The sequence below is a fragment of the Doryrhamphus excisus genome, linkage group LG17 (genome assembly GCF_037039965.1).
Source record: "Doryrhamphus excisus strain RoL-2023G ecotype Guam linkage group LG17, RoL_Dexc_Guam_v1.1, whole genome shotgun sequence".
NCBI classification, from domain to species: domain Eukaryota; kingdom Metazoa; phylum Chordata; class Actinopteri; order Syngnathiformes; family Syngnathidae; genus Doryrhamphus; species Doryrhamphus excisus.
In genome coordinates this window covers 6,350,683-6,372,991 of record NC_136373.1, presented here as the reverse complement: position 1 = coordinate 6,372,991, position 22,309 = coordinate 6,350,683, and the positions used below count along the sequence as shown (strand labels likewise).

Genomic DNA, 22,309 nt, shown 5'->3' with positions numbered 1-22,309 from the left:
AACCTGCTCAGATTGTCCGCCCTCTTCCAGGCCAGGTTGGAGATTGTGTGGGTGGCGGGGTGTGGAAGGCGTGTCTCCGGGGGTGTTCATTTTCTTACTAATGAAGCTGTCCGTCACACAGCTTGTTGACAGAAGGCCAGGATACAAACATAATACGGCAAACCCGATCGGCCTGATTTTGTGGTGGAAGGCTGATATTACCCGATCTTCAAAAGACCCTGAAGATTGGATCGGGACATCACTAATTAGTTTATGGTAAGGAAAATATGTTGTTAAAAAAATAGGACATTTTGTTGGGAGGAGCACATGTGTTTCTGTGTACCTTTAGCATTTTAATGTAATGTAAATAACAAATATGATATATTATATTATATAATGACCACACAAGGTATAAAGCAATAGGCAAATCCCCTTCAGTGCTCTAACACGAACAAAAGATAGGTGAATCAGGAATGCCTGTCGCTGGTTCCTTTTTGAAGGATTATGCCTGCATGGGTGCCCTGGCTTCAGATGAAACGCGTCTGGCATGAAACACGTCTGCAGTCTTAGCATGTGTACACACCGCCAGTTAGCTATTAAGACCCAAGTGTTTGATTTTGTTTTTCTGGTCTCTGGTGCAACATTTGACTGCCGTACTCCAAAAATGAAGGAAGCTGCTGACAACTCAGATGGTTTTAGGTTTAAGCGTGACCACCCTGTTTGTTGCCTCAAACAGCTAAAATAATGCATGAGGCTAAAAATAACAAATTACCTAAAAATGTCATCCAATACTTCTCTACAAGAGAGGAGAAATATGATCTCAGGGAAGAACTACATTTGAAACACTTCTATGCTAGGACTACGTTAAAAAGCCATAGCATTTCAGTATGTGGAATCAAACTATGGAATGGATTGAGTAAGGAAGTCAAACAATGCACAACGATGAGCCAATTCAAGAAACAATACAAGCAGTTGATGTTTGCTAAATACAAGGATGAAGAGTCTTGAACCAGTCATGATGTGCTATATACATATATCACTATATTGACACTTACTATGGTACCCATTATGTCATTGGATGGTCATATCACCTCCTACTTTGGTACGTGACAAAAAATTAAATAAAAGTAAAATAAAGTAAAATAAAAAAACTTAAAACTATTTTAGGAAAGCAGGAAGTGAACAAATGTAACAGTTACTGACTGTAAAAGTACCAGATGGAGGGGTAGGATTTAATAAGCTTTGCTTCTTCCTACTCCTTTTGGACATGTGGAACTGTGAACTGATTATATGATGCACTCAATAATCTGATGCATGTTCAAATGAAATAAAACCATTACCCTTGGAGGTTCTAATACAAACACTATTCCCACATTATTATTTAATTTCTCCCCAGACTATCTACGCTGTCTGCCCTCGTCAGATTGCCATTGGGGTTAAAAGTTCATCCTCCAGCTCCCAGATTTGCTCAGAGCCCAGATTGGCACTCCTGAGTTATAAATAAATAAAGCAAAACAGAGAGCAAAATGCACCCCTTGAACATGTGATGTATGTATATGTTATCGCTATGTCACAGAGACGTTTTATATGTATTTAAAGATTTGTATGGTCTGTTTATAAAAGAGCACCAATTAGCTCAATGAAAAAATGTGTTTGACGGACTTGTCATGTTCATGGGTAGGGGGTGGAGCCTAACCCAACTGACTTATTGAAGACATTCTGGACTTGTTGCCTGCCAATAATTGAGTCCAATGACAGCTGCCCAGACACCCATCACAAGACGCCACAGAGACTCCCATCTCCAGTTAAATTTTTAGAAAATGCTTGGTATCCAGATGGACGCCCCAGAGCAGCATGAGAGGTGTGAGCCAGAGGGGAACGAAGGACTGGCTCTACTTGACATGTTTTCGGTCAAAGGTTTGCCAGAGGTCATGGGCTGTGAAAAGTGTTCATGAATAAAACACAATTTAGAGTCTCAGAATTTCTCCACTGAATTAGATGAGGATTCTTCCGACTGTTTGTGGTTCTATTGAGATTATTCACAGAAATGATTAAACTAGAGATTGGACAGAGAAGAGAAGACCTGGCATATTAGCAATAATACATTAGTTGTGTGTCACTAGCCTCGTGGCGAGATATGGGACCCTTTTTCATTGCAGCATCTGGAATTTAATCAACTTGCAGAAAACCAGGCTTCATGCTTCCCAGAGCCCATAAACCATAAAATTAACTGACTGTATTATATTGTAAAAAGTAGCATCTTAGCCTTTGGGGACATGTGTGTTTGGTTGACCACAGACAGCGTGACAAGCTGATTAAAATGCCCACAGACCGGCAGAGCAAAACCTCCGCTCTGCATACGCTCAACCCAGGCAGGTTGTCAGGACAACGAAAGGACGACAAAGAGCTCTCTCAGACAATTGAGAGCAGTGAAAGAGGCGGCCACGAGTGTGTGTGTGTGTGTGTGTGTGTGTTTGTGAGTGAGAGAGTGACTTGGAGTGATGTTGTCTGTACAAGTAGTAGGTGGTAATGTATGCAGACTGTCCTCCAACAAATGAGTGGGCCAGGCTGTCTCTACTGCCACCTCCTTAGCATTCTGCCATACAATGACCCTACCAGCGTCTCCTCAATGACGTCATGCTTCATCTGAGCATATGGCCAGACTGAATGGAAAAGCCCAAACTAACCTCGGAGAATGACATACAAAATAAAAAATTAAAAAACACGAAGAAAAAATTAATTTAACATTTATATTGCCACACAACATAAATATAAAACAGATGTTTACCATTGTCGAATAAAACAAAAATAAAGTAAAATCACTCACTGAATAAAGAAACTAATGAGACACCAAGTAAGAAACAAAAACAAAAAAAATCAAATTGTTTATATGATCACTTTCTGACCTTTTTTTTTTTTTTAAAAAATTGTTTTGACTTTTGAAGCAAATTTAGTTTGTTTGAAGGTTTAACTTCTCAGTCAAACACAATACAGCTGATCTACAAACTGATTTTTTGGAGCATGTTTTTGTGGTGTCTTCTCTTGAGTCCATTAAATTTCCCTTTTAAATATAACTGAAGTTAAATGAGCAGATTTTCAAAAGACGTTTTCTTAAGATGAAGTGTTCTGGCACCTCCCAAGGGAGTGTCTTTTGTATTCCTTTCTGCCTCACAAGGTAAGGCCCCGTTCAGAAACCGCCTTTTAATGAGACCATAGAACCAGCTGAAAAACGGAGAATTTGACAGAATTGGACATGTTCCTCTGTTGCAACGTAGAAATAACTTGTGGGAAAAGAATCAAATCCATGTCTTGTACTTTTTTTTAAACACTTTTTCTTGTTTCCATTATTGGTACCCCTTCTGTGGTGGCATCAAAAATAATTGTGCTCGTTTTTAGACCCTTTGTGTATTGAGTTGAGGACTCCTACCGAGCAGCTACACACAATAACCCACACAGAAAACATTCTAGATTTTCCAGCTAGATTTGTCAGCATGATATTTAATTTATTCCACCTACATCTCGCTTCTGGGCATGCCCACTTTCTAATTTAGTGGCATATGGAGTTGAAAATAAATTCTTTGGAGAGCTAATTGAAAAGTGAGCTCAGGGGAAGCTGGATGTGTGGCGTTGCCTCCTGCTCAAGGAGGAGCACTCATTGTCGGACTCACTTTGTCGGAGCCGCTGATAGTGCCATGGAGCTCAGAAGGGCACCTTGTCTAAAAACTTTTTTTTTGTAAATGTGATCATTACACGTTTTTTGCGGGACTACCAGACATCGGTGAGCGGTTGTGGTTCTCTCCACCTCTGTGGACGCACATTAATGCACCTTTCCAGTGTGAAAATGCCATTGATGGATGAATATATTTTTTTGTTGCTGGGAATCACCAAATACAATAACTTCTGCCTGAGCGTGTTTCGTAAACAGAGCAGAGCTTGCGGGAAGGCGTAGTGCAGAGAGCATATTGTGCCTACAGCCACGCCCAAAAGGAAGCCCTCTGTGACATCACAAAACAACAGTTTTGAGCCTTCCCTAAGTGTCCTAATTTAACGTCACCCTTGGGTGTCAAAGACATTTGCTTACCTCCTGTTAAGTTAACTTCGGGCATCAGCTGCCTTTGTCAGTCACTGTGAACCCCCTTTTCACCCTTTGTCTTTGATGCTGGAGCTGTTTACCTGACAGCTTATGACAACCTTCAGTTGTAGTATACATATATATACATAAAGGTGAAGATTTATTCCTGTTCTTTGCCTCAGAAGGCATCAGATGGTCTAGGTGGACTTTCTGTCATGCTCCTACTGGAGGACAGAAATATTTTTGTGCCCTTTCAATTTGAAATACTATTGATAATATCTATTTATACATATGTAGTCGAAACGAGAAGCAGCAAATTGCAACAAAATGGAGAGTAGTGAATGAATCAAACGCTGTCATTGTGTGTTTAAGACCATTAAACAATGCACAACGATGAGCGAATTCAAGAAACAATACAAGCTGTTGATGTTTGCTAAATACAAGGATGAAGAGTCTTGAACCAGTCATGATGTGCTATATATATCACTATATTAACGCTTACTATGGTACCCATTATGTCATTGGATGGTCATATCACCTCGTACTTCGGTACGGGACAAAAAAAAACCCCAAACAAACAAAAAAAAAACGTAAATTATATTAGGAAAGCAGGAAGTGAACAAATGTAACAGTTACTGATTGTAAAAGTACCAGATGGAGGGGTAGGATTTAATAAGCTTTGCTTCTTCCTACTCCTTTTGGACACGTGGAACTGTGAACTGATTATGTGATGCATTCAATTGTAATCTGATACATGTTCAAATGAAATAAAAACCATTACCATTGTGTGTGTTGTGTTGAATGCAGATCCGTAGCAAGCAGCTCGGCTTAACACCTGTTTTTTCCTCTGAGAGAGACTTGGGGTGAAAAGATCCTGCCATAAATCGGCCTCAGTGAGTGTGTACGCGCAAACGTGTGTGTTTATGCCACTGCATTTATGTAGATGTGTGCGTCGGCTTGAATTGCGAGGAAGTGGCTTTGATCCCGTGTCCGCTCAGGCCGAGCTCTAGGCCAGAGAGCAGTGAAAGGGACACTATTCCCTCCAGCGGCTGCAGTACAGAGAGGCCCTTCAGCCTACCGGAGGGGCCTGCAGACAGGCCCCCTCTGTATGTGCATGTGAACTGAGGGCAGAGAGATGACCATTGACTGTAAAGAAGGTGACGGATATGGACCGGAGCCAAGCATGCCTACATCAGCCTTTCATAATGTTAGCGCTTTCACTGATTCAACCATCTACATATGCACACACACAAACACACACTTTGTGTAAATGTTCTCCCCAAATACCTGTATGGAAATGGAAGTAAAAGTGAACTAAAGATAATGCTTCGACTTCATTTTATGAAGTTTGTGCTGGCATTCACAGCTTGGGAGATGAGTTGAGATGGGTCTTGGTCCACTTGAAAGTGAACTTTGGTGAAGTTACGTTCACTTGAGTTCAAATATAAATGCAACACAAACCAAACACATGGACTAGTGTAGGAAAGACTGTCTACCATTTCCAAGTAAATGGTACAAAAACAGCTTTTTTGATCTTTTTGCTTGCGGGAGTATTGTGCTAGAAATGATATTGTCCAGCTTCTCTTCATCCACTGACAGTTGCCAGATACAGTAGCAGAGTGTCTGCCTGCTGTGATGTCACAGCGAGCCAGGAGCCAAGCAGTGATTGTCTCCTTCCTATTTGGTAAAGTCATTGTGCCGGTCAATGGGTGTTTTTAAGTGTCTTGGATTTTACGAGTCCAGCCATATTGCTTGTGATTTGCATTTCATTGTGCTTTTAAATTCTTTCATTAGCTAGGCTCTTTAAACTTTATGTGCCCTTCAAGTACAACTGTTAAAACAAATCTATTTAACGGAGCATTGGCTTTTGATCATAGCAGGCTGACAGTGGAGATGGAATCAGGTTTAGCAGATGGTCAGCGATGATATATGGAAATGCTTTTTCATTTCGGTTTTGACTGTCTTGAAGCAAAGACTGTTGGCAAGCAATGATGTTTCATGGATTAATACTTTACTGCGGTCAGGTCTTTCAAACTTGGTCCTTTACGGCTGCAGGCCATATCCCGTACCACTCAACACAGATATCTCAGCCTTTACAGTTGTTGTCTCTTCCAGTTCTAGTTTCATTTGCTGTGTGTCTAAAACACCCCGGCCTGTTAATACGATTCACAGTGTTCTTCCTTGTCAATTAAACATCAAAAAGAGAGACGTGGAACCATGTTAATTCTCCGTTGATCTCAGCCAGTCAGTCTCAGTGTGAGGCCCAGGGTCAGACCTGAGTCAAGCCAGCAGAACACAACAGAAACAAGGGCTGTGCTCCATGGCTCCAGTCCAAGTGTCTGTTGCTGCATCGCTACTGCTGACCTCTACATATTTTATGGGGTCTTAGTCATTCAGTGGGCTGTCACGGCTCATTAGCGGCCTTTAGTGATGAACTTGCACAGTAGAAACGGTGACGGATTTATGAATGTGAACAGAATGTGTGACAGGATAAGATTTTGTTGTCTAAAAGATCACAGATGACTTTGGTGTTATGGACGCCTATGAATACATGTGCGAAAACACAAATCATAAGTTATACAGTACTTCTGTACTCATTCATGTAACTATAATGCTGTATGAAAGGTTATTGTAATGTTCCGCGTATCCTATTATGCAGCATACCAGAAACAACTGATGATCTTTGGTGATTAGAGAGAAACTGCCCACTTGATCTTCTGAAGCGAGGCTGTGGTATTTGTATTGTTAGCTTTCATTAGCTGAAATCCAGTCTTTAGCTTTAACTTTTTCATAAAAATTGTTTGATATTTGCATATACGTACATTTGCTGTATGCATTTTAAGCTCTAATGAGCAGCCTAAAGTGAACGCTTCTTATTCTGCTCATGAATAAGTGAAGACCCACCCCCTTAACAGACAACACAGTACGGAAAATGCAGCTGCTCCTGGATGGCCTCCGGTCATGTCCTCCTGTAGACACCCGGGGTCACCTCCTCCCTATGAAAACCTTCTCGGCTTTGTTCTTATTGTTGCCCCGCAAAGTAGATGGCTCGGCAGACTTGCCAAAAATAATGACAGGCAATGGTGTACAAATACGTGTTATATGCAGAATTTATCCCCCCCGCTGTCATTATGTTGAGTACTGGTCCATAAATAACACTTGGCAGTGCTGCATTTCAATTAAAGTAATGATCCCAGTAAGTGTGTGTCTCTAACGGCATGGTGTTCATGGGTTCCACCGTAACGTTTCCTCAGTGAGATCAACAAAAGAGCTGAGGAACCTGGTCAATAATTTAACACAAATGGGAATGCTCTCACTGTCCATAAGGTACTCTCTCTGAAATGTTGAGTGATGGCTGTTCGGATGGGAAAACGAGTTACTTTGAATGCTGAAGCTTTAAAGATCAGTGGTCCCTAGTCAAAACTAACTGTAAGTAATCGGATCAGAGATCGCGACACATGGAGATGAATAATGTGCTACTGTGGTTGTTATGAAGGTTGGCTCTGTTACTGTCTAAAGAATGTTTTCTTCTGGTTCATTTTGACAGAAACGGAGAAGAAATGGGATATGATTAGGTGTTGGAAATCTTCAGCTTAACAAAGCTCATCAATGGTAAGGCTGTTAATGTATCCTCATGTTTAATTAATGTTTATTACCACCACCATCTGTTTTTTTCTTTGTTTTACTTCCATTGTTATAACAATCGTCAGACAGCTCGTCACAGTTGGTTTTGGTTTTATTTAATTTGAACATGCATCAGATTACAATTGAATGCATCACATAATCAATTCACAGTTCCACATGCCCAAAAGGAGTAGGAAGAAGCAAAGCTTATTAAATCCTACCCCTCCATCTGGTACTTTTACAATCAGTAACTGTTACATTTGTTCACTTCCTGCTTTCTTAATATAGTTTTTATATATTTTTTATTTTTTGTCATGTACCGAAGTACGAGGTGATATGACCATCCAATGACATAATGGGTACCATAGTAAGTGTCAATATAGTGATATATATATAGCACATCATGACTGGTTCAAGACTCTTCATCCTTGTATTTAGCAAACATCAACTTTGCTGATCTTGAACCAGTTGCTATCTGCTGTTTTCAGATACATTATAGATGAGCTACATTGCCATGACGATCGTTTATTGTCGTCTTTTTTTTTTTTTTTGACACATGATAACCAGCACAGAAAGCTTTCTAGATCTTCCAGAATCTGCAACTGTTCGGATTTTGTACTGTTTTAATTTATTCCACTCACAGCAAAGAAAATCTACTTCCAAGTGGGCCGGAAACAAATAAATAATATGAAATAGGGTTAAGTGATATGGAGCTTAGCATATATCACAATATGACATATGTCTGACACTCCTGATCTACAGTATATGAAGTAGGTTGTGGACTATCCTCCTTATGTGTAACTTAACTGCAGTTTTCCTCCACAGAATATCTGCCATGCTACATGGGAAGGCTCGAAACTCCTCCCTACTCTTGTTCCTTATCATCGACATCATCTTTGCCTTCGTCCATGCTCACTCCTACCCCAGTTTTTCCCGTGACGACACAGAATTCCAGCACCTGGTCCTTCACCCGGACCCTTCCATCGGCAAAGTGTACGTTGGTGCCAAGGACCACATCTTCCAGCTGGATGGATTAGATGGACTACGTCTAGAGCAAGAGGAGAAGACTGGTCCCGTGAGTGACAGCAAAGACTGCATTCCTCCTGTCACTAAGTCCAACTGCCCTCAGGCTAGAAGAACCAATAACCATAACAAATTACTGCTAGTGGATCCCGTTGCTTTAGAGTTGATCACCTGCGGCAGTGTTTACCAAGGAACCTGCCAGAAACGGAGTCTGGCATCGATCAATGAGGTTCTTTTCTCAACCGAGAGGCCGGTGGACACACAGTACGTGGCAGCAAATGATCCATCAGTGTCAACCGTGGGGCTTGTGGTGGGACTTCCGGATGGGCAAAGGACTGTGATGTACGTGGGAAGGGGTTACACTGCCAGCCAGCCACCCATTTCCACCAGACACCTTTCTTTTGAGCCGTTCTTTTCCTACGAGGAGACAGCCAAGCTTGCTGTAGCCGGGCGTCTGTCGGAGTACGACCACCACTTTGTGACCACATTCACACGGCAGAGTTATGTCTACTTCTTGTTTTACCGGCGAGACATCAAGTCATCATCCAGGGAGTACCAGACCTATGCTGCTAGAGTTTGCCTTGATGACACTTCTTACTATTCCTATGTGGAAGTACCGCTTGTTTGTAGATCCTCTTCCTCTAGAGTGTACAACCTACTCCAAGCAGCTCAGGTATTTATATCCCTGTGCTTTTAAACATTATTAGTTTGGAACAAAGATTTACTTAAATGTTCTGTAACAGGTGGGCCACGGAAGAGACAGAGATGGTGAGGACCTGTTGGGGGTCTTCTCCACCCGTGTCAGCTCGGCAAACCAAAATCCCTTGGATGGCTCCGCTTTGTGTGTCTTTTCTTTGGATGAACTTGACAAACATATTGACACAACACGAGACCTGTGTTACACCCAAGATGGGATGGCGCAGCATGGAGGAGAAGTGTCCTACATAGAATATGAGGTCAAGTCAAGCTGTGCCAATTTACCCACGGTACGTACACAGCATCATTCTTCCATCTTTAATCTCCCGCCACAGAAGAATTGCACACTACGCTGTATTTCGTTTTATGTGCTTGTAACGGCCTGGGTACTTGCTAATAACCTAAAGCAAGTCATCACCATAAATCATTCCCTGCTGATGCAGATTGAGTCACTTGGTTTCAGTGGTCAGAGAGAAGGTAAACATTATAAAAAGTCCAGCCAAGAACACAAAAGGATGCCAGCATTAGCAAGATTAAATTGCATCAGTGTATGCAAGGAAATGCTTCTTGTAATGAGGCCACAGGACTGTAAAATCCCAGATGCCCCTGAAGTAGCTTTGCCCAGCTGCAAGCATCCAGTTGACCTCCTTTGCTGTCCATAGACACTCACATCTTTGCCAAGCCTAAGCATCATTAAATGAAATGGTGACAGAGCTAAGAAGTTGATTGTGTGAATGCATCTAAGGCAAATGGAGGGCAGTAAATGGCTCAAGGTGCTCAATAAGTTTGATGTCTGAAGAAAGAGTGGAGGCTACTTGTACTACCCCCAACCATTTTATCATTGCTTGTGCTATTACTTTTCTGACAAACAGTAGTACACACATTTACAGTTTATATTTGAGTAACCCATATGTCATTTAGTCATTATTCCTGTTATTCTTATAATTATTCACCAGCATTGAAACAGGAGTTCAAAACATCCACCTATCCAAATCTGGTTGATAAGGTCTGAGGTGCTATAATAGAAAATAATTATAGGTTATCACATGGTTTGTCTGGTATCAGGCCAGGTATCATGCCCCCAAGTGTCAGTATCAGCCCGAGACCAAAGGTCGAGGCCTGATACCAGACAAACCATGTAATGATCTTATTATCACATACTATTTAATCATGCGCTTATTATCACATACTATTTAATCAAAACATGTATTATATCGAAACAATGTAAACACAATAATTGCAAAAATATTTCAACAATAATATTTTATCAACAGTCTTATCTTATCAATGTCTGACAATTAAAGTTCCATTAATCAAGTTTGGGTTTTTTGGTGACTGGAGAAGCACTAGGAATATTTATAGTTACAGTGACAAAACAAACGCTGTGTGTTCACGCTCGTGTGCTGTTCTCTGATTGGTTGTTTCACGGGCACGATACCAGAGCAGCGCGCTCTGAGTGGACAGCTACGGGGGCTGATACTGGACATGGTTAAACTCTATATTTTATCAGTATCACCGCCCTGGGCTTTGACGCAGTATCATTTCGGCCTTTTCCCGTATCATTCATGGGCGGTTTCTAGGGTACAGGGCCAATTAATACTGTAGTATGTGATAAGTACCAAATATCAACCCTACCTTGGTCATGTCAATGTTGCAGAACACCCTGCAAGCATATCCCTGTGGCTCCGATCACACCCCGAGTCCAATGGCAAGCCGGGTCCCTCTAGAAGCCAAAACTGTGTGGCAAACCTTGTCCACCCACCTCACTGCTGTGGCTGTCAACGTCCGTGAAGACCACAGCATTGCTTTCCTGGGAGACTCCAAAGGGACCCTGCACAAGGTGCTACTCTGGACTTCCCTTTCTTACCATCCATCTAGGAAATTCTAGTCATTCCTTCCTACTTACCGGTACTTTGACAGGTACACAGGCTGAGAATAGCAACATAATCATGTGGTTTTATTTCTTGAACAGCAGTATGTGATTCTTAGCCACTTCGATGTGATGCATCTAATATTATTAGTTTTGCAAAGGTGGATGACGGGCAGCCAACTCTGCGGCTGCGTATCACCACCTCTCGAACACCATCGACATCCATCTGATAAGGATTCAAATAAGAAGACTGTATTTAATAAATAACGATGATATCCATATTTTAAAACATGCATGAATACCTCCAAACCACCAAGCACTACAAAGCTGCTTCCATTGCCATTATGCACTGAGTGGAGTGCATCCTCATAATGGAGATTCTGACTCTTCCGGACCGAGAGAGGCATCTCTTAATCTCATAAACATGAGGTAACTTGAGAGTTTGAAGTGCTTGAGGATCACTTCAAATCAGAGGTGTCCTCTTGTGCTTCATATTGGATTTGGCAGGGTGTTAATCACATCCATGGCCACTTCTACTGCGATCCTGCATGAGGGTGATTGGATTTGGGTTTAAGTTGCGTGTTGAGGAGGATGCCCATTTTATTAATTATTTTCTTTCATTATGTATAAATCCACCTATTTTCCCATTTAATTGTCCCCCTTACCCACAGAGCTACAGTACTGTTTCTGGTTTGTATAATTATCCTCTAATGGTCTTCCTCAGGTATATCTGGGTCAAGATGGCCAAGTGGAGGTGTATGCCAACGCAACCATCCAGCCCAACTCCCCCATTAACAGTGACCTACTCCTGGACCAGAAGGGCACACACATCTACATTATGACCAAAACGACTGTAAGTAATTGGAGGATAAGTATACACTTTTATGACCAGTAGAAAATATTATATTTTATATAGATCACAAATTAGCATTATGCCCCTTCTAGTTTTTATCATACTCATGATGTGACATGAGTATTATGCATTTTGTTCCCTTGGATCATTATCTGGAGCTAGATGGAATTAAATTTTTGAAGCCAAGATCACTCATTAGTTTTACAGGTGACGAAATACTTGGCGAATGCATTTTTGGTGTATTCCTTTGTCCTTTCAACCTCCTCCCTCAGATGTCTCTATACACAGCTTGGCATTCGGCGGTCAAATCATTGATTGATTGTCACAATTGTCCACATCTTGAGAGTTCATCAAGCTGTGTCTCTTATAAATAAAAAAAAAAAAAACATAAAGGAACACGAGGCAATGAGCAGAAAAGCCGAATGAGAGCAGCTGGCCATGGAGGTCAAAGGTCACTCACCTTCTGTGTTGGGGTATAACAATCAGCAAGAGGTGTGGGGTCAGACACAACAATGGTATTGATCAGAGAAAGTGGGCTCTATTGTTTTGGCACACTCCTGACAGAGAAGCTGATATATGGGCAAGTGTTATTCATGCATTGGCTGCTTTATCTCACTTTAATGCCAGATTATTTCAAAAATTTGTGCTTCTCAATTCTCAACAATTTTATAAATTATATGCTGTACAGATCCAGGAATTGGACAAGCATAGCTAGCTCTAAAAACCTTTACAGATCATTTTGATGTTATAAATGTGAGTGTAAAATTAGAAGAAGAACATCCAAAGGTTGTTACTACTAAAAAAAAAATAAAAAAAATATGCTGACCATTTGTTTGTACCATTGTTTGTGGTTGGTTGGGTTTGTTTTATTGTAATAACAATTGATGACACCATTGTAAAAAGGTGTGCACTCATAAAAACACAATGCAAAGGAACCATGTAAATTGTCAACAATAAACAATACACCATGAGTCAGAACTAAATAACAATATATACCCAAATATAAGACAGCCATAGTTTTTAAGGCCTAATATTTTTCTCTTTATATTTATTTTTAACAGATTTTTTGTCTTTCCATGTGACTGGTGTGTGTGACGTTAAGAAAAAAAAAGCTGACTCCTTAGGGCGCCACTTGTTGGTTTTGCATGTATACATTTAATTTCTAGATGCCAGATATAAGACAGAACCTTTTTTCTAGATTTTTAAATTTTTTTTCTGGAAACAACCTCATCTTATACTTGTGTCAATACGGGATTTGACTTTCAGGTCGAGAAGCGGCCAGTGGCAGAATGTGGCGATCACGTGGATTGCCAGTCTTGTCTTTCTGCTAATGACCCGTATTGTGGCTGGTGTGTCCTGGAGGGACGGTAAGTCTGCGTATATACTCGGTAGAATTGGGCTTCTCTGTTTTTTTTTTTTTTCTCTTTTGATTTCCTGGTATTTCTTGTGTACTTACTGTGCAACTTTTGCTTTGGTGCTTCAGGTGTGGCCAGCGCTGGGAGTGCCGGCGAGGGTCAGAGAAGGGTCAGTGGCTGTGGAGTTTCAATCAGACGCAGCAGTGCCTCAGCATCCAGCATCTTAGCCTGTACAACATCAGCCGTGGGGAGAAAACTGATGTAATGTTGACTGGGGGCAAGGGTGTTACACATACATATACACAATATACATGCAAATATATCAGCGTTTTTGAATTAAGGTTCAGGTTGTCTTTCTCTCTCACATAGATCACAGTGTCAGTGGATGGACTTCCTAGTTTGGGAGATGAAGAGGCTTACTCGTGCTTCTTTCATGACACAGAGACTCCTGCTGTGTTTACAAACACTGGTGTGGTATGTCCCACCCCTGATGCCAGCAGTTTGCCCCCCATTGAATATGGAGATGGTGAGCTAAAGGCACTTTTGATGCTTTCTAACATAAAAAGTGGCGCCATAACACATAATGCAAGATATTTTAACCAATCCTAATAAATTATTATTTCTTATGCAGAGTTTGTCATGGTGATCTTGTCCCTACGTTTCCTCAACGTGACCGTCGCAGAGACAGAGTTCACCTTGTATGACTGCAGCCTGGTACAGGAACTCTCTGGACGGCGCCCGTGAGTGTACACACCCACACACAGCATATTCGATGCATCATGTGCTATCCTGCCCGAGTGGAACAGTTTTTATTGAACAATAAGCTGTTATTAACACTGTGGTGTGCAAGCTTGAGTAATATAATATATATATTTTTTTACCAGATGCCAAGGGTGTGTAAGCAGTCGCTGGGGGTGTAACTGGTGCATTCATGAGCATGTCTGTACACACAGACACACCTGCAGCCGAGGAGTCACTATTTACAACCAAAATGTGAGTCAAAAGGTTTTCCATTGTTGCATTTTTTATTACAATATGTCTTCTTAAGGAACATACAATGCAAACCTAGTGATTGTCTAAAGAGTGACAAAATTATTTGTATAGTGAGAAACAAGTGAGTGGCAATATAATTGTGTCTTGCATAGAAAGGTGGAGGAGTCCACCTTTGAGTGGATTCCAAAAAGTAGTTCTGGTCGAATTCATGCCCAGTGCTTGATAACAATGGTGGTCATGCTACATTGACACTTGACATGTTGCCAGGTGTTTAAAAAATAATACATTTTCACTGCATAGTGACTCTATTCCGCCATACAAGTTGTACACCGGCTACTCTAATGCACATCCAAGTTTAATTTCCAGTGTTTTGTTTGCCTAAATTTGGCTTGTATGCACTTTTGTCAGAAACCGTACTTGCATCAAACCATACATATGTTTGTCTTTTGGCTTTGCTTGTGTACATTTTCCATTTCCAGTCTTGCTTTATCGTTATTATTTGTATCTTAAGTCTGCTTATTTATCCTAATTTTTGTCCTTCCTTGCCTTTTTTTTTCTGTTTCTTCCTTGCTTGTTCATTTGCGCTTCTTCATTGACAAGTTCAAACCGCCGACACCCACCTCCCCACCACCCACCAGAAAACAGACCACTTTATCCCCGACTGTGACAACTGCTACTACAACAACAGTAACAGCAACACAGCCGCCATCCACCATTCCTCCTGCTGCCACCACAGTGACCCCCACTGCTCTATACAGCGAGTCCACATCACACCTTCCGCAGGACATGACTCCCACCTTCACGGGGACGACCAGCCTGCACACGGATTTCAGCGTCACAGACCGGTCCCCTTCTCTGACCACAACTTCTCGTTTTTTAGAGGATGAGACTGTTGATTGGTTGCTCGAAAGTGCTGACAACACACCTTATACTACATCACCAAGTGGCCCAATAGACTCCGAAGCGGAGCCCTCTGGCTCTTCTTCTGGTGTAAGCTCAACCACATCCAGTGAAGTTGTTACACTAACTGAAGTAGCAAACAGGGATTCCTCTGAGGGGATCCTTGTGGTGGGCTCTGAGGAAAGTGACGGCTCTCTGTGGATGAAGGAGTGGCCCGAGGTGGAGGCAGACGGGAAGTCACTCCATCACGAAAACCTCACCTTTATACAATCACCAGACACTGTTATTAAACCCAACACTGAAGCAAATTACCAAGGAGATTCCTCTGTTGGTTCTTACATGATGGTGAGTTCAGAATCTGCAGTTTTTATATATCTAATAGTCAGCTGCTGCGTCTTAACCTAACATTATAATGCAGTGGAAACTGCTTAAGTCAGTCTGGCTTAATCCTGGTCCACTGTGATATTATCAAATTATTATTATTATTATTATTATTATTATTATCGATTTATCTAAACTGTACAAACAAAACGTGTCCTGTCATGGAAGATGGTAGCGTTAGAAAAATAAATTGAAAGCTCCACACTCAAATCCACACATCACATTTTTAGATCATTTTACCCAAACTCATTGCATTGATTACATGCATTACTTGTTTTGTGTAAGTGTATATCGTTGTTGGGGGGGTGGATGTAATTTTAACGCCATCAATCTCAATGTCCACAACCTACATCCGATTTTCCTGAATCCACCATTGTTGCTATTTTGCTTTTTTTTTTAATAATGACTTTCAGCAGGCTTCTGATTGGCTTTAAAATTACCAGTGTATTTGTAGACATGCATTACCTAATATTGACATATATTTCAGGACTGTCCCTGTGTGGAGAAAGTCGAGGAGTCGTCCCTTCTTCCTGTCAATGTTGAGAGGAAAATCACGCTAGTGGGAAGACACCTCCATCTGTTTCAGGTAGTTTAACCATTCTCATAAATTTATTATTTATAAATTCTGTTTGTTATTAATATGGTAATGGTTTTATTTCATTTGAACATGCATCAGATTACAATTGAATGCATCACATAATCAGTTCACAGTTCCACATGTCCAAAAGGAGTAGGAAGAAGCAAAGCTTATTAAATCCTACACCTCCATCTGGTACTTTTACAATCAGTAACTGTTACATTTGTTCACTTCCTGCTTTCCTAATATAGTTTAAGTATTTTTATTTTTTTATTTTTTGTCACATACCGAAGTACGAGGTGATATGACCATCCAATGCCATAATGTGTACCATAGTAAGTGTCAATATAGTGATATATATAGCACATCATGACTGGTTCAAGACTCTTCATCCTTGTATTTAGCAAACATCAACTGCTTGTATTGTTTCTTGAATTGGCTCATGCACAACAATGAGTTTTTTTTATATACCACGTCTGTGCATGCCTTAAAGAGTTAATACTTCTTTAACATGCATTTAGGATAAGCATCTGGATTACGAGTGTGTGCTGGACATTGAGAATCGATCAGTGGTGGTTGAAGCAATCGTGGAGCCAGATGACAAGCAGCAGTCGGTCTTCTTGATCACGTGCAAATCATACCAGGTCAGAACGTTGTCACTTTTTTCTGTGGTCAAAACACATAACAAGCGACCCAAATGTCACTAAAATATTGACGTTATGTCTGCAAAAATCAGTAACCTGAACTTAACACCTAATCAACTTTTCAAGGAAAAAAACAGATTGTGGCTGGAATACATTAAAATTAGCTTCAATTTCTACCGTTTCAGTTTGCTTATTCTGTCCTGATGGAGGAATATCCAGCTGTGATCAACGTGAGGAGGAAAGATAACTTCCCCATCGACAGCGCTGATGATCTTTTTGGTTAGCACATACACAGGAAGTACCCTTGACTTTTTTATGTTACTATTTTATTTCCTTTCTATGTTCTCTCTTTCCTTTGCTTCAGTGACTCTATTCAACTGTGCCGTGGGGAGGGCCGACTGCAGTCGGTGTCGTACCGCCGACCCCAAGTACGGCTGTGTGTGGTGCAGCGGTCCTTCCGACTCCCATTGTGTCTACCACCAGTCTTGCACTGATGACGTCAAGCACACCTGTCCTGCGCCTGTCATTCACTTTGTAAGGATCTTTTATCACAATACACAATACATTGCTCGAAATTAAATTATATACGTTGAAGCGCCGAAGAACTGGAGTCTGAGGCGGAGTGTCGAATTTGGGAGAAAACTTTATTTTTCTTGCAAACATTAATTTGCACTTTTTGCTACGTGTCACTGAACCACAACAGGAAGCGGAAAAAACACCGTCCCTTGCGCCCACCCCCCCCCATCGATCGTTCCGAGGTGAATTATGTCCCGGTAACCTACCACACAAGCCCCCCCAGAATTCACCCATAGTCAAAATCGTCCGTGTGTGCGGGGGCAACCGCACGGCCCTGCCGTGTACGCACTGCTTGCGGCAGGGGAGAACGGTGTCGTGAAGGGGACAGGATCGTCCACGCGGGGGTTGGCATGCCTGGCCCGGCAGGGGGCACCTTGCCGGGAGTGGGGGCCGACCCTGGCGAGGGGACTCCGCCAGTGTCAGGGGTCACCAGTGAAGCGCCGAAGAACTTGAGTCTGAGGCGGAGTGTCGAATTTGGGAGAAAACTTTATTTTTCTTGCAAACATTAACTTGCACTTTTTGCTACGTGAGACATGAAAGCCCTGTCTCTCAACCACAACAGGAAGCGGAAAAATCCGCATGGCAACCGCTCCCCTATCGATTGTTCCGGGGTGAATTATGTCCCGGTAACCTACCACTACAACCTTATACATTATATAGTGTATATAGGACAAGCTAGGACAGACTGATTTTCTATAAATCATCATCTCACATAACTATTTCTTGCATTTTGTCTTGTGTTGCAGTTGGATCCTGTGTCGGGACCCACAGAGGGAGGCACCCTGGTGACGATTTCAGGCTCCAATCTCGGCCAGAGGGCTGAAGACATCCAGAACTCTGTCACAGTTGCCGGGGTTCCCTGCAATGTCATAAACAGCAGATATGAAGTATCCTCAAGGTAAGTACGCCAAAATATGAGTTATTGTACAGAAGCTTGCTTTCTACACAAGTGTATTGTGTAGGATTGTGTGTGAGACGGCGAGGAGCGACGGAGAAACAAGCGGTCAGGCTTCAGTCCGAGTGAGGGGAGGAGGTCTTGGACGGTCGGATCAGACTTTCAGCTTTCAGGTAAATACAAAAACAGCAGTTAAACTGGACTGAATGAATCTTTACAGGCTGTGAAACAGCCCCTTCAGCAAATATTTATATTTTGCCCTGGTGTATTTTTAGCATTGTTTCTGTTTCATTACCAGGATCCCACACTGAGCGGCATCTCTCCCCAGAGAGGACCCAAGGCGGGGGGCTCATCCGTCACCATCAAAGGTCGTAGCCTCAAGACGGGCCACCCAAGTGACGTCAATGTCCTCATCGGAGGAGTTCCATGTATGGTGTAAGTGTCACACTACCACCTTTTTTATCAAATAACGTTTATTTCATATTTATTTACAGCTCTTATGATGTGTACTGTCTTTGTTCAGGCTCAACATCGATGAGGATCAGATTTGCTGCCAGACCAGAGGCAGCAACAGGACTGGAAGACATGGTATCACCGTGCGGTTTGGAGGGGCGGAGCGCCACCTACAGGGTGTAGTGTATCATTACACCCCCAACCCAAACATCACATGGGCTGCACCGTCCAGAAGCTTTCTGAGGTGACTTTAAAATGTCTTTCTTTTTTATTAAACAATATGATTTATGCATTATTATTATTATTGGAAATATCTAATATTTCAGACAATAAAAATGCATTTGTAGTATATTTATATTCAGTTATGTTATATTGTATTAATACATTATATTATGTAATACAAACATTATATAGTAAAAAAATATTAATCAACCCAAACATCACATGGGCTGCACCGTCCAGAAGCTTTCTGAGGTGACTTTAAAATGTCTTTCTTTTTTATTAAACAATATAATTTATGCATTATTATTATTATTATTGGAAATATCTAATATTTCAGGCAATAAAATGCATTTGTAATATATTTGTATTCAGTTATGTTATATTGTATTAATGCATTATATTACGTAATACAAACATTATATAGTAAATAAATATTAATTATAAATATAATTTATATATTTACATATATATATGTACATGTATGTGTGTATACAGTATATAATATGTGTGTGTGTGTATCTTTCTGCAGTGGAGGCAGAATCATCCGAGTGTCTGGTCAAAACCTGGATGTGGTCCAAGAGCCAAAGATGCGGGTTACCCTCAGCCCACCTGATTCTCTACCTCCCAGGAGGAGGCGGAGCACCAATCAGGGGACTGAAGCACAAGACGAACAGAAGCCACTGAAGCGACGACGGAGGATCGTCCCCGATGTGGACTGCTCTCACGGTGCACTCTGTCATGTCAAGCAGGTCCGTTTTTAGTAAAGAGAGAAATACTATTCTTTTGTGTGTTTGTGTGGTACAAATTAACATTCCTTGCATCCTTACTCCAGTATGAGACTCGCTGCACAGTCAACAGCTCCTCCCTCATCTTGTGTCCAACACCAGCCGTGGGTCCGGATGCCAGGAGAGCCAGGGTCAAAGTTCATTTCTTGCTGGACAGTCTCCATTTTGACTTTAACATCGTGGGCAGTGAAACTTTCAGCTATGAACCCAACCCCAAACTGTACATGCTCAACCAGGATGACCCCAACAAACCGTACCACCACAAACCTGGCAGCATCATATCTGTTGAGGTGGGCACCGACGATGGTCTTTACGCAAGGACTATGGACTATTACATATACTGTATTACACTAGCATGTATGGGCACGACTGATAATTTTCCTTTTAGAAATCACTAGTTCTTAGGATCAGCAATTTCAGTTAAATATATCATATAGCAGAAAAACACAGTGATAGATGAGGTGAAATGAAGTTTCAAGGGAAGGGACCTATTGTGCTCATTTTTCGACCCTTGGTATTGAGTTGTGGTCTCTTTATAGAGCATCTTCTTAACTTTCATTTAATATCATTAGCACCAGTGTATAAACTTTTAACAAGCTTGTGGGAAATTGCAGGAGGTTAATACTCAATATAAGTCTGGCTCACTGTGTCATTTTACAAATAACACTAAACTCATCAAACAGCAACTTAACAGTCACACTGAAAAGGTTTACCTAAAAAATTTACAAAACATATACCAATATAATTTTTTTTTAGTTTTTCCATAATGCTGAGGGAGGCTGACGTCATTGCAGTGCCCCAATGAATGCAATGCATGCATTTTCAGCCTTACAACATGATTGTAAACAATACAGTTGGCTACTTTGGGAACCTATCCTTCGCAATAAACGATGGAACACTGTAGTTATGAAGGAAAGGAGATGTTATAAGATTAGAATGTATGGCTGTATAAACCGCAGGGTTCAAAGTGTAAGAAAAAGGGAGGAATTTACCGTACTTAGGACCAGCAATTTCAGTTAAATATATCATATATAGCAGACAAACACAATGATAGATGAGGTGAAATTAAGTTTCAAGGGAAGGGACCTATTATGCAAATTTTTCAACCCTTTGTATGGAGTTGTGGTCTCCTGTAGAGCAGCTACACACAATAACCCACACAGAAAATTGTTTCGATTTTGCAAAATCTGCACCTTTTTCAGCAGTATTTCCTTGATCGTGCTGTTTTAATTTATTTGCATCTACAAGTTAACCACAGTCTTTAGTAAAATTTTAAATATTTAAACTGTGTATGTTAATGTAATGTTAATGATGTGTGTTGGTATGTGATGTCAGATGGGTGACCAAACAAAGTGCAAAATACAGTTAATATTTATATTAATGAACCATTTGTACCACCTAGGGAGAGAACCTGGACCTGGCCATCTACAAACACGAGGTGGAGGCCCGAATTGGGGAAGGCATCTGTTCCGTGAAGACCCTGACCCACAATCATTTGTACTGTGAACCACCAACCAAGCAACCATCAGTGGCAGCCAGCCACAAAAAGGATGTTATGGACAGCCTGCCTGAGTTCACGGTGAGTTTGATATTTTTGTGAATTACTTAGAAATTGAAGAAATCAGAAGTCGGGGTTCTGTTGTACATCTAGACTTTGTACCATGGTCTGGTATGGATCTTGGATGTATCAATCTATTTGAATATGGAGCATTTGTTCCAAATATTGTTTCTATGTATTCCAGGTGAAAATGGGCAACTTGAACTTCTCCCTGGGTAGAGTTCAGTATGACAGCCAAGCACTGTCCATATTCCCCTTGGAGGCTCAGGTGGGAGTTGGGGTGGGGGCCTCCATAGTGGCTCTCATTGTGCTCATCATAGTCCTCATTTACAGGTAAATACATGCATGGGCAAGTACTATGGACTCGTTTTTGTGTATCATTCATCATTATGTGGTGTTGTTGGTTATCAGGAGGAAAAGCAAACAGGCCATGAGGGACTATAAGAAGGTGCAGATTCAGCTGGAGAATCTGGAGACCAGTGTGCGAGACCGCTGCAAGAAGGAGTTCACAGGTTCTAATTCTTAACATTCTAATATCATTACCACCAGTGTATAAATGGCATATTGCAGCGCCTCTGTGACTCAAGTCTGACTCAATGTGTCATCTTACAAATAACACTAAACTCACCAAACAGCAACTTAACAGTCACACTGAAAAGGTATACCTAATAAATACACAAAACATGTACCAATTTGTATAATTTTTTTTTAGTTTTTCCATAATGCTGAGGGAGGCTGACGTCATTGCAGTGCCCCAATGAATGCAATGTATGGATTTTCCAGCCTTACATCATATATCATGATTGTAAACAATACAGTTGGCTACTTTGGGAACATATCCTCCACAATAAAC

General features: G+C 41.2%; 1 protein-coding gene and 1 long non-coding RNA gene across 3 annotated transcripts in view; both read left to right on the top strand.

Annotated features, from left to right (window-relative positions):
- plxnb1a (plexin b1a) overlaps positions 1-22,309 on the top strand; it is a 44,427-nt gene that overhangs the window by 13,587 nt on the left and 8,531 nt on the right. The window contains exons 2-25 of one of the 2 annotated variants that reach the window (XM_058084890.2): positions 7,599-7,663; positions 8,501-9,371; positions 9,442-9,684; positions 11,052-11,234; positions 11,989-12,117; positions 13,384-13,484; positions 13,601-13,733; positions 13,842-13,998; positions 14,104-14,212; positions 14,357-14,465; positions 15,066-15,710; positions 16,234-16,332; positions 16,845-16,967; positions 17,153-17,246; positions 17,332-17,501; positions 18,290-18,441; positions 18,506-18,611; positions 18,737-18,873; positions 18,962-19,135; positions 19,643-19,862; positions 19,946-20,188; positions 21,301-21,477; positions 21,641-21,789; positions 21,868-21,968. In XM_058084890.2, the coding sequence (XP_057940873.2) occupies positions 8,511-9,371; positions 9,442-9,684; positions 11,052-11,234; positions 11,989-12,117; positions 13,384-13,484; positions 13,601-13,733; positions 13,842-13,998; positions 14,104-14,212; positions 14,357-14,465; positions 15,066-15,710; positions 16,234-16,332; positions 16,845-16,967; positions 17,153-17,246; positions 17,332-17,501; positions 18,290-18,441; positions 18,506-18,611; positions 18,737-18,873; positions 18,962-19,135; positions 19,643-19,862; positions 19,946-20,188; positions 21,301-21,477; positions 21,641-21,789; positions 21,868-21,968 (4,615 nt within the window). In that variant the 5' untranslated portion in view covers positions 7,599-7,663; positions 8,501-8,510. The remainder of the gene's footprint in view (positions 1-7,598; positions 7,664-8,500; positions 9,372-9,441; positions 9,685-11,051; positions 11,235-11,988; positions 12,118-13,383; positions 13,485-13,600; positions 13,734-13,841; positions 13,999-14,103; positions 14,213-14,356; positions 14,466-15,065; positions 15,711-16,233; positions 16,333-16,844; positions 16,968-17,152; positions 17,247-17,331; positions 17,502-18,289; positions 18,442-18,505; positions 18,612-18,736; positions 18,874-18,961; positions 19,136-19,642; positions 19,863-19,945; positions 20,189-21,300; positions 21,478-21,640; positions 21,790-21,867; positions 21,969-22,309) is intronic. The other variant, XM_058084893.2, reaches the window with a different exon arrangement.
- The window catches only part of LOC144902000 (uncharacterized), a 55,665-nt gene continuing 37,986 nt past the window's right edge, over positions 4,631-22,309 (top strand). Inside the window, exon 1 of the long non-coding RNA XR_013630223.1 lies at positions 4,631-4,713. This is a non-coding gene — a long non-coding RNA (uncharacterized LOC144902000). The remainder of the gene's footprint in view (positions 4,714-22,309) is intronic.